The sequence below is a fragment of the Vulpes vulpes genome, chromosome 8 (genome assembly GCF_048418805.1).
Source record: "Vulpes vulpes isolate BD-2025 chromosome 8, VulVul3, whole genome shotgun sequence".
Lineage (NCBI taxonomy): Eukaryota > Metazoa > Chordata > Mammalia > Carnivora > Canidae > Vulpes > Vulpes vulpes.
The window spans coordinates 82,576,288-82,588,494 of record NC_132787.1 but is presented as its reverse complement, the minus strand read 5'-3'; the positions used below and the strand labels follow the sequence as shown (position 1 = coordinate 82,588,494).

Genomic DNA, 12,207 nt, shown 5'->3' with positions numbered 1-12,207 from the left:
TAGAAATTGAAAAAGCATAATTGTTCTAATTCTGTCATTCCCATTTATTAGCAAGTATTCTTATATAAAGAAAAGAGGTATTTCCTCCTCTCCACACCTATTTTACAAGTACCAATATGGACCCATGGATGTTTTCGAAAATATGTTATAATCAATTATCATCATTATTCTTTTTGGCACTCAAATTTTCCATGTTTGGCCAGCGGGAGCCCTTCACGCTTTTCCGACATGTCCTCGTTGGTATTTGAGCACAACACAGTGTTCTATCATTGTCTTATACTTGCCTTACTCTCGGCCTTGAATCTCCATTTTCTTCAAAAAGGCTTCACATGACTTTAAACTATATTCTAACAGAGCTTCCTGGCATCCCAACAAGATTAGCAGCCATGCGACTCTCCTGAGCAACTACCAATGGAAGATCAATGAAGTGAGGAAGAGAGAAATGTTTTGTAATATAGTAGGCCTTCCAGTCTAGGTATTTTTCTGGTACCTTTCTGTATCCCATACCCCAACTCCTACTATCCTCCCAATTAGCAGAGTGTTAATAGAACTACAAACAGACCTTTTAGGATTTTTCACAACTTGAGCAATACCTGTTTCCTCTTGCCTGCCAAATTCTGCAAAACCAGGGTTCAAATTATACTGGTTTCTCTGTCAGATTTGAACCAGGGTTCAAATTATACTGGTTTCTCTGTCAGATAGTGACAGTACTGTGAGTATTTAGATTAGGGGCCATATGAAAATGCTAATATCTAGAATACAAATTTGTCAAGTATAGAGAGAAATATAATCTATACATAGGTGTTTACCAAACAGCTCCTGGCTAAATAAGAGTGTTTTCATCTTAAGTGTATAGCCTGCAATTTAAGAATCCCAACAGGGATGCCTGGGTGGCTCAGTGGTTGAGCGTCTGCCTTTGGCCCAGGGTGTGATCCTGGAGTCCCGGGATCGAGTGCTACATCAGGCTCCCTGCATGGAGCCTGCTTCTCCCACTGCCGTGTCTCTGCCTGCCTCTCTCTGTGTCTCTAATTAATGAATAAATAAATAAATAAATAAATAAATAAAATCTTTTTAAAAAAAATAGAATCCCAACAGAGGTTTGAAAAGAAAAATTAACTCCAAGACAGTAGAGATGTTTTGGGTTTTGGTTATTTTTTTAAAGATTTATTTATTTATTTATTTATTTATTTATTTATTTATTTATTTATGAGAGAGAGAGAGAGAGAGAGAGAGGCGCTTCCTTGCAGGGAGCCTGACATGGGACTCGATCCCGGGACTCCAGGATCATGCCCTGGGCTGAAGGCATGTGCTAAAATGCTGAGCAACCCAGGGATCCCTGATGTTTTGGTTTTGTAAATGAAAATCAATCTGCTGAGATTATTCCCTGTGGATTTCAACCTCCATCTCCCCTCATTTCACCTAGTGACATTTAACTCAAACACTTTTTGCCAATTATAACAAACATGTGTGCTTCTGCAATGGCTAGGAGTCTCTTTCGGATGGGTGAATTGGGAGAGCACAGTGCCCATAAAGGCATTGACCAGCCAACAGCCAAGGCAGGCTCCCCACTATTTGGAGGCTCAAGGCTACCAAGTTTAGCTGGATTGGGTCAGAATCCTCCTCTGAAGGCCCAGATACCTCTATGACCTCTCTCTAGGTTTTAATTTCTAATCTTCACACATCACTGTGCTCCTTTTAGTTCCTTTACTTCGATGGGCTGGGATGGGAGCAGGATATAGGATGTGCATTTTTGCTCTGCACAAACTTTTGACAGTCCAGGGATGGGAAAGGTCAGAGAGGAACCTCCTAATACTGCCCATTTGTTCTTTGATCCACATTTCAGAAAACTGAGCTCATGTTCCTTTTCCTTTCTGAATAGAAGCAGAAAGAACCATAGGATTTTTAGATGTGAGAAGAATAGTAAACAAAGGGAGACCATGTCTCTGCAGTGGCTCTCTGTTGAAAGAGCAAGGCACACAGCCGTGGGGCCCTCTTCAAGGCCGAAATAACCTCAATCACTGTTATTTGGAGGAGGCTCAGACAAGGGTGGGGGACCTGGAAATGCCAAGCTCTGTTCCCAGGGGACTTTAATGAGATGAAATAACTCCGTAAGCCCAAACATTGTGCCTCATTCCCACTTTGAGTGATATTTATAGGTAATACCAGCATAGAATCTTCACATCTCTCTGGTAACATCTAGTTCCAAAACATTTTAACTTTTTTTTTCCATTAAATCCCTACAACTTAATGTATGAAATTGGTCCATATCGTTGTCCATATTTTCCGAATGAGAAAAATGAGAGTCTCAGGGATTGAGGCAATTACTTAATGGCAAATAGAAACAGAAACTGAGATGTTCTTATTCCCAGTTTCAGACCCGTTCTGAACCCCTGTCATTCTTTCTACTTCATGACTCTGCAATCCCTTGTGTCAATAGGGCTTTTTGCAAAATCTTCCGCTAGACTCTTGCACCCCTCAGGCTCTCCATACCATCTCCTCCCTGAGCCTATCCTACAAAACTACTAGGTTGCGAGTTAAAATGCTTTCATTATCAGATGTAAATATTAGATTACAGGTGAGATGCCTCTGAACTGTAACAGAGATCTAGGCATTAAGATATTAATTCTCTGAAGAAATAGTTAGTGAGCATCTCCTGTGTGCCAGACACTTCTCTAGGCCCAGATTCAACAGTTACCAAGTGAGACAGATTCCCTGCCTTCAAGAGGGCTTCTAGACTCCAAGTGACACTTTCCATCTCACTGTGGGGCAAAACCCCTATGGTGGAATGTCCAGCATTGTCTCCTGACAGAGGAAGGCTTTGTAGGAAGCAGCCTTCTCGGGGAATTTCCAGTCCTATCAGGTTTGGTACCTTCTTAACCCAACCCCAATCACCCGATAGTTTTTCTTTTTTATGCCTCCTTTGTTTCCCTGATACATATTAACATTCCTTCTCCTCTGGCCTCTAAATTATCTTTCCCTAGGTGGGCAACAAATGCTTATTTTGAAATCTTTTAGGTTTTTCTAGTGTCATGGCTCCCACAGGGTCTGGGAAAGGGAGAGAGAGCCATTCTGCACAGCCAATCTGTGACCAGAGCTCTGGAGCATGCAGGAGGAGAGAGCACGGGGAGTGTTCTTACATTCATCTACTGACCTAATTAAACATTCAACACCCCATGTACGAAAACCTTAGCTTATGTGTCACATCTCCATGAGTGGAATAAGGGTTGCTAGTGTGAATCCTAAGTCATGGAGATTTTATTGCTTCCTTTCTAATATTAATAAAACACAGGCTATACAGGAAAACAAAACATCACTTGACTTTCTTATCATAATCAACAATTCAGCTGGGGGGAGACCAACAGATTTATTGAACTCAAGAGAGAGACATAGGAAGGAGGGAATCAGCTTACTAGAACAGAGCCATCTAAAACTTCTAGCTCTAGAAATAAATCATTCTTTTTCTTTTTTGCAGAAGGTAAACCCCAAAAGGATGTAACCTACCCATCGGCTCTTACATATTCATCATCAAAAAGCCCCACTGCCAAAACAGGCAAGTGTTCATGAGAGTTTTCACCTACATTGTCTGAGTTTTTAAACGCTGAGTTTTAGGAGGTAGGGTAGAAATTGAAGGGGGGATAACGAGTGGGGATAACTGGGTGATGGGAGGTAAGGAGGCCACGTGATGTGATACACACTGGGTATTATACTGTATGTTGGCAAATTGAATTTAAATTTTAAAAATTGTCTGAATGACAACAACAAAAAGAAATTAACATCCTAAGTGGTCAAGCTCCACTGACTCCAGAAATATTTTAGCAGATGCCAAGAACAGGGGCACAGACATCAAGGAGATAGATGGCTATGCATATGGCTAAAGAGTGATGCTTTCATTTTGGGGTTTTGTTTTTGCAATTCCAAGATTATCTCTATGTTTGTGTCATTTTCATTCAGAATGATTGTTGCCTTCAATTGTACTGTATTGTTGCTTTAGAGGATGACAGGACATTCTGTCTAGAAATGTCCCCCTGACAGCTGAAAGCATACCTCTCTGCTAAGGTATGAAATAAAGGGCAGCAAAGGGGATGGGGTGGTGTATGTATTCACAGAAAGCAGATAATCGAAATAACCCAGACAAAGATACACTGTTTATGAGGTTGAGCCTACCCAGCTTCATGTGAACCACAAGCGAAGTACAGGTAGACCTCAGGCCAGGAAAATACCATTTCCTAGGTTTCTGTGTTAAAGTGGGAACTTGGCCCTGCATGACTATGTCTTTGAGGACACTTGGATTTCCCACACAAAGAAAAGGGATCAATTTCCTTTTCTAACATAAACATAATAAGGGTACTTAGGGTTCACCAAGCTTCTAGAGGAACTGCTCCTTAAAATTATAGTCTCATTAAAGAATAAGTTTCGCTAATTCAAATAAAAAATTCCTGTGAGAACCATAAAAGGATGGCCCCCTTTGTGGCAACCCGAATGATAAAATTCCTATAGGGATTAGGGGGAGCAGATTAGATGAAGATGTGAGGGCCAGCAGTTAGTTGTTCTCGCCTTGCCCCCCCCCCCGCCCCCCCACAAAACCGCTTCCTAATCCCTCCAAGACTGTGAGTTAACAGGAAAATCAGGTTAGGATGACCCCCTCAAAGCATAATAACCTTCTTCCATGGGAAAATATCTCACTCAAAAAATAGAAAGCACCTTAAAAAAATAAAAATAAAAAAGCATCTTGATGTGCCTGGTGCAGCTCCTGCTGGGGATGGATGTTCCTAAGATTTAAACGCTATTTCCCCAGGCAGTTAGCAACCATCAGGCAGGCAGCTGTTACTTGGCTAGAGTCTCCAGCTACTCCGAGCTAAATAAAAACAGGTAAGTGTTGTTTTGTGGAAGCTCACCAAACCTGAGAAGGCACATTGCTGGCACTCCAGCAAGAGAAAGGATAGTAAATCTTTACTAGAGGCTACTGAGCTAGTGGTGGGAGGATCCTCTCCTGGTTCATCTTGGCCACCTGCCCAGCCTCTCCCACCAGAGGAAAATCAAGCTGAAGTTTATGATAATATGCTTGACTTCCTAACACCTTCCTGCCCCTCACTGCCTGTGCTCACTGAGGCTACCCGTCCTTGAGAGTCAGCCAGCTTCCACCAGAACTCTAGGGGGACTTTGGGCCACCCTCTGATGGGAACCACATCTGGGAACCTTGAGGCTATTCATGACTTGCCTTCCACCTTGTTCCTCTTTTGAGGAAAAATATATGGAATTTGGAATCAAACAAATGTGGGTCCAAATTCTGGCTCTGCTACCTATGGTCTGTGAGACCTTATGTATAGAATTTCTTGGGCAGCCCGGGTGGCTCAGTGGTTTAGCACCGCCTTCAGCCCGGGGCGTGATCCTGGAGACCTGGGATCGAGTCTCGCATCAGGCTTCCTGCATGAAGCCTGTTTCTCCCTCTGCCTGTTTCTCCCTCTGCCTGTGTCTCTGCCTCTCTCTCTCATGAATAAATAAAAATTAAAAGATCTTAGAAAAAAAAAAAAAAGAATGTCTTGATCTCTTGGAAAATATACTACTTACCCTAAAAATAGGAATTCTTGGATTGGCTTCCAAGATTATGATTAATATCAAATATGAATGCTTATGTAAAAGAGGCGTTCAGAGTGGTGCATAGTAGATGCTCAGTGAATATTACATTTCCTGCCCTCATGTATAGCCTTGAGGCCTGTAGTGAGTATTGGCGAGAAGATCCAAATCCTCCCCATCACTCTGAACTCCAGGCATTGCTATAAACTGGCTTCAATGCCTTTTTCATGGCACCTCACATTTGACACCTACGGAAACACTGGGGGAAGGGGACATGATATATAACATGATGATAAATGTCAGCTAGTGCTATTTATCGAGTACCTACCATGTGCTAAGCACTGTGCAGGACCCTTACAGACATGATCTTTAATTATGACAACAGCCCTGCCGGGTAGGTCTGACCATCTCCATTTTACAGCTAAAGAACCGGGCTCAAAGAACTTTAGTGGCCAAGCTGGTGAGGGCTGAAGTCAGGAGTCCAGGTGCTATGAAGAATTCACTTTGGGGATCCCTGGGTGGCTCAGGGGTTTAGCACCTGCCTTTGGCCCAGGGCACAATCCTGGAGTTCCGGGATCGAGTCCCGTGTTGGGCTCCTGGCATGGAGCCTCCTTCTCCCTCCTCCTGTGTCTCTGCCTCTCTCTCTCTCTCTCTCTCTCTCTCTCTATGTCTATCATAAATAAATAAATAAATCTTAAAAAAAAAAGAATTCACTTTGGTCACATCAGGCATTATGTTCAATGAGGAATTGGGAGCAATTGGAGTAGAGCTCTTTCTCTGTTTTCATCTTAAAGACAGTTCTATTCTGTGCAGGAGAGCAAGCAGAAACAACAGCCCATGGAAGACCATGGAAACCAGAGATGGACCTGTTGGTTGAATTGATGACATGCTTGAAAATATCTGTGTTTTAAGCAAGTAACACAAATGGCTGCCATCAAGATATTTAATGTCCTCCAGAAATCAGTATTAGCAAAAGAAGACTAGGGTATTTAGAAACCTCAGTATTAGCCAATGATGTGAGAAAAAGATAATTCATAGTTTCAATATCTAATAAGTGTAAGGCGACAAAAATGTTCATTATTGCTAGTAGAAATTTTATTTTCAATTGTGGCTTAATGAATAATTTTTGCAAGTAAAATATACTCACTGTAGGTTTTATATATTTCTTTCTAAATTAATAATTTTATCCTATTTCATAAACTATACAAGTCATCTGTTAAATGGCTTTTCTCTGTATGAAGTAGATCCAAGCTGGGCCTGCATCCCCATGCCAAGGCGCAAATAACTTCAGAGCACTTACCGGAGGGTAAGATAGAAGACTACTTTGGAGAAACTAGAAACTCGCCTAGGACTTATTATGAACACCCAATTCCTTTTGAAGTTACGGAAATATCATAAATCACGCAGGTTCAGTTTTGCCCAAAGATGTCATGAAGACTGGGTGAACCCCCCAAGGCCAGTGCCAGCACTTTAGCAATTTGTCTGGCAGGCAGATTTAAAGGTGACCAGATGTTAGCAACCACAGGGTAAATGAGAGATCTGTGTCTTGCCCCGATGGCCTAACGTCTACAAGAGCAGACCGAGTGGCCACACTCCAACCCATGCCTAGGCACCATCTGTCAACCTGCTCTCCTGAGTCAGTGCTGTGATTCCCACAGAAGGTGACAGCCGCAGGGTGGCAGACACACACATGCCAGAGCTGAGTAGTGGGCCTAAATGCCCCATCACACATTTGTCTGCATGGTTGGTCCAAGGCCAGCATGGTGTACACTGTCAAAGGGGAAGTTGGATGGTTCACAGGAAGAGTGCAGCACCTTCTTATCTCAGGTGCTATCCCCTTGGCTGCTGTTCCGTGTGCCAAAGAATGCAGTATCCCTAAGCAGAGCAGGAGCTAGAGCTAGGATGCTGTGGGTGAGCTGAAAAACAGCCCCCACCAAAGTACCCATGTCCTAGTCCATGAAATCTGTGGATTCTTCTGCATATGGCAAAACTAAAAATGGAGGAGGGAGATGGCTTTGTGGATGGGATTAAGTTAAGGATCTTTCGTGGGGAGATTATCCTGAATTAGCTGGGGTGGGGGGCAGCACAGAGGGAGATTTGATAACACACGGAGGAGAAGGTCATGTGAAGATGGAGCAGAGAGAAACCTGAGGATGTCAGCCTTGAAGCCTGGAGGGGTATGGCCACCAGCCAAGGAATGCCAGCAGCCAGATGAGGGAAGAAGCAGAAAGCAGAGCCTCCCGAGGGAGCCTCAGAGCCTCCCGAGGGAGTTCAGCCCGGCAATACTGATTTCCAACATTTGGCCTCCAAAAGTGTGAGAGAATAAATTTTTGCTGCTTTAAGCCACGGAGTTTGTGGCAATCTGTTATAGCAGCCCTAGGAATCGATTACAGATGCACTGGTATTAAAGCTGGCATACCCCGGCCGTGGGGCTCAGGAGATACATGTAACTGGGAGCCTTGTTCCCTCCCAGGACTGGGGACCACTGTTCAGTTTCAGAACCATTTTGTGTCTCCTTCTGGCACAGACCCACGGTTGTCAGTTCAATATGCAATGCCCAGTGGGTAGCCACTTGCCCCCTTGCTCTGAACATTCAGAGAAGCTGTCAGGGCCCCCAGAGTACTAACAAATTAAGACTTGTTTAAAACCATGGAAACAATTTAAATCATTACACATGAGTACAATTTAGAAGTAGAATCTGGGATGGTCCTTACCATCCAATTATTTCTGTTACCCTATTTTACAGATGAGAAAATGGGGGCCCAGAGGAGTTAGCTGACTAGTCATGAACCAATTTAAGCCAGAACACCTACAATGTATTCTCTAAGAGTAAGTCGTAGTGAAAGCCCCGAAGGTTCTTTCCATTCCTAGGTCAGTGCTAACTTCCACAGAAGAAAGGAAGGAAGGGAAGAAGGGAGGAAAGGAGGAAAAGAAAAGAGAGAGAGAGAGAGAGAAAGAGTGGGAAAAAAGAGAGGGAGGAAGGGAGTGCCTGGGTGACTCAGTTGGTTAAGAGTCTACCTTTGACTCAAGTTCCTGGGATCAAGCCCCACATCTGGCTCCCTGCTCAGTGGGGAGCCTGCTTCTCCCTCTCCCTCTGCCCCTCCTTCACTTGTGTTCTCTCTTTCTCTCTGTCTCTCAAATAAATAAATAAAATCTTTAAAAAAAAAAAAAAAAGGGAGGGGGGAGAAAGAAAGTTTATGAACCACCGCTTCTGGTGTCTTGCAAATTAATTTGGCAGTTAATCGTGTTCTACATTGCTATAGTATTTAACCGCTGTTTAAATAGTTTATTGTTATTTAGTGTTTGGTTTATTGGCTCATTGCTCCATCCAGATTGTACATTCCTTTCAGACAGGTGGTTTTTATCTTCCGCAACAACTAGCACAGGTCTTTGCTCAAAGCCAGTATTCAATAAGCATTTATTTTGTCTCTGTCCTCAAGAGCCTTCCAGCCATTTTGTAGGGCCCAGTGTAATTTTGCCTTCTTTACAGGTGAGGCCACAAAGGCCTATCAGAAGCCATCAGTTCCAGGAACGACTGCACAGTCAGTAACCCTGGTGCAGGTAACGGGAGCCACTGCCAGCGAAGCCAGCCACACCAGTCTGCCAAAGCCATCCCCATCTGCAGTTTCTACCACCAGCAACCTCAGATCACAGCCCATGGGCTACAGGAGCTGGGAGCTGGGTCAGTAGGTAGACTGTGTGTTGTCATGTGCTAGAAAAGTAGGAGACTGGGCTTTCAGAGTAACGGTCTGAATGCTTGTGTGGAGAGCCCATCTTGAGAGCCAGGTGAGAGGTAATGTAAGACCTGGGCCAGGAGTATGTCCAGACTCAAGTGTAGACTTGAACCTAATACTAATTCAGGACCAGGCTAAGAGCTAATCAAACCATGTAGAAGGAGCTGAAGAGACTTAATAACAGGACTACTGTTGTCATACTGTGGAAGGTAGGAGAAGGTAGGATCTTACATGAAACTTTCCCATTGCAAAATCCTCATTTCTACAAAAGCCAAGTTGAAGGAATAGTAGGTTTCAGCATAAATACTGTTGGGTTTTGTTTTAAGTGATGCACTGTATACTCCTAGAAGTCTTCAAATATTACAGGCAATATTACAATATTACAATAAAACAAAAAACTCCTATGGGAATAACCAGATAGCTAAATTTTTATTCCTTTTCTGATTGCTTCTTAGGCATCCATCTCTTAAATCATATTTTAGGTTTTACCAAAGTCAGTTTTATGAAATTAATCTTGGCATTATATCAAAAAAGGGTCTTAAGAGCTCACCTGGTAACCCAGTGTCTAGTTTCTACATGCTTATATGCAAGCCACCCTTGGCTAATAAGCACCCATCTCACTTCTAAATGTCTGCTGATAAGAGTCTAGAAAATTCTGCAGCAGCAGGAGTGACACTACTGTCTTAGCAGGTTTTTCTAAATATTTCCCACCTGGGGCTATTTTTCCCTTCTAGGAGAAAGTACCTGGGACTTGTTCTCCTTAGCCTCACCTCCAACTTCCAGACATTACTGCCACACAGCATGGCCCTTCCCCCTTCCATATCAGAGCCCAGCCATCTATCTATTCATCTTTTTCTCTAACAAATAACATCAGCACTTGTAACATGCTAGATACTCTTCAAAGCACCTTACAAATACCAGCCTAGGAAATCCTCCTCATAGCTCTATGAAGTAGACCTACAACTTCTACTTTGACTAATCCCTTGTACTGGTGAGGAAACCAGGGAGTAGAGTAGGGAGGATGTTGGCCTAGGCCACCCACCTGAGAAGCAGCAGAGCTGCGATGGCACCCCAGCAGCTGGGTTCTCCTGTGACTGTTCTGCAGGAGGTACTCCTGCCATAAACAAACACCCTAGGCACAAACAAAGCTATCAAAGAAGCAGGGGCCTGCTCCACCTGGGCGTGCATGGGGCATCAGACACTGTCAGATGTCAGGCACCAGCAACTCCTACTATGATTAATACTAACAATGATGAAGCATACAGTCTGGGTTTTCCTGTGCCCAGCACCCTGTGCACCATATTATTCAATGTTCCTAATTATGAACCAAGGAGTATTATTAGTCCAATGAATGACCCATGGAAAAAGCGATGGTACAAAGTCCCCAAATAAAAATACCATAAAAATAGCATCTGGAACGCATAGGACACCCCCCATCCTGTTCCTATGGACCCCCAGATGACATGAGCACAGACACACAGCACCTGGCAGCAGCAGAAGTAGTTGGGAAGAAAGCATGCCTGGTGGGGGAGTCCCATGGCCAAGAGTTTTCCTTTTTCTGAACTTCAGGCTCTTGACTTTTAGAGCCCTTGATTCTTTCAAAGACCTTGGATTACTTGAGTAAGTTGTTTGCTCCTGGTGCCTCCTTGGAGGAGGGTCAGCTTTTACACAACACATGTAACTAAACACGTGGCATATTTATTTGGCTACGAAGGGAGCCTGGAAACTCAGTGCCACACTCACTGGCCTGTGCTTGTAGAAACCTCAACCACCTCAGGTTGTGGCTCCCAACCTGGCAAAGCCTCATTATTCCTGGCCAGGGAACAGGGCCGTTGGACAGCAGCCTCCCAGCCCACTGGCTTTCCTCTTCCACCTCGCCCAGCACCCGCGTCCTTGCTGCCCCACACACTGCCAGGCAAACACTCGGAGCAAGCGCTCCATGCCATGCTGTAGCCCCTGTGGCTGCCAAGAAAGGGGCCAAACTGGGAAGAGAGGACAGAGAAAAAAATTCTATTGCCTACTCAAAGGATTTTCTGTAGGAACAAAGAGAAATGAAAGTGGAGGTTTGAGTGCCTGTGTCTTTTTGTTAATGACAGTTAACTGAGTTACTTTCCACATCTCACACAATTCACCCATTTAAAGTGTACGATCCAGTGGTTCTTAGTATATTCACAAAGTTGCGCAACCATCACTATGATTGAGTCTAGAACATTTTTTCATCCCAAAAAGAAGCTCTGTGCCCCTTAACTAATCCCAACCTCCCCAGCCCCAGGTAATTGCCAGTCTACTTTCATGAGTGCCTGTATCAATGTATGGCTATAGATATTTGCTGTGATATTTTAGCTCAACTATATTAAATAATATTTAGTACACAGTTAATCCCTTTTCCTCTTCAAATGAATTGAGAATGTCCTGCCAACTATAACAGAGCAACTCTCCTACTGCTGATAGACAAGTGAGTTGTTGTTACTGCATTTATTAAGGGCTTTTTCCTCTCTTTTATATGTGACCAACCTCAAAAGATTCTAGAAGCTGGTTGTGGAAGGGATGTCCAAGTAAAACCTAACTTATTCATTCAACAAAAATTTATTGAGTGCCTCTTATGTGTCATGCACTGTTCTGGGATCTTGGGCTACACCTGTGAACACATCCTACCAAAGATCCCTGCAACAGGTCACTTCAGCTTTGGACATCTAGAAGAGTGTGTCCAGAATAGAAACAATCTGCATTTGGAGTCTGGGAGTCATCTTTGCTCTGCAATGAGATAAAGAGCTGCCTCTCAGACACAACATAGGAAACTGCAGGGAGTCTAGTGGAAAGTGGAAACTTTGTAGTGGGAAAAGACAGAGGCTCTCCCAGCCCAGGAAGAGGAGTAGTCACAGGTGGAAGAATAAGGAAA

The 12,207-nt window shown here is 43.6% G+C and overlaps 1 protein-coding gene across 2 annotated transcripts in view; it reads left to right on the top strand.

Annotated features, from left to right (window-relative positions):
* Positions 1 to 12,207, top strand: part of VIT (vitrin) — a 101,455-nt gene that overhangs the window by 51,039 nt on the left and 38,209 nt on the right. For both annotated transcript variants that reach the window (XM_026018949.2, XM_026018950.2), the window contains exons 6-7: positions 3,473 to 3,550; positions 9,065 to 9,256. In XM_026018949.2, the coding sequence (XP_025874734.1) occupies positions 3,473 to 3,550; positions 9,065 to 9,256 (270 nt within the window). The remainder of the gene's footprint in view (positions 1 to 3,472; positions 3,551 to 9,064; positions 9,257 to 12,207) is intronic.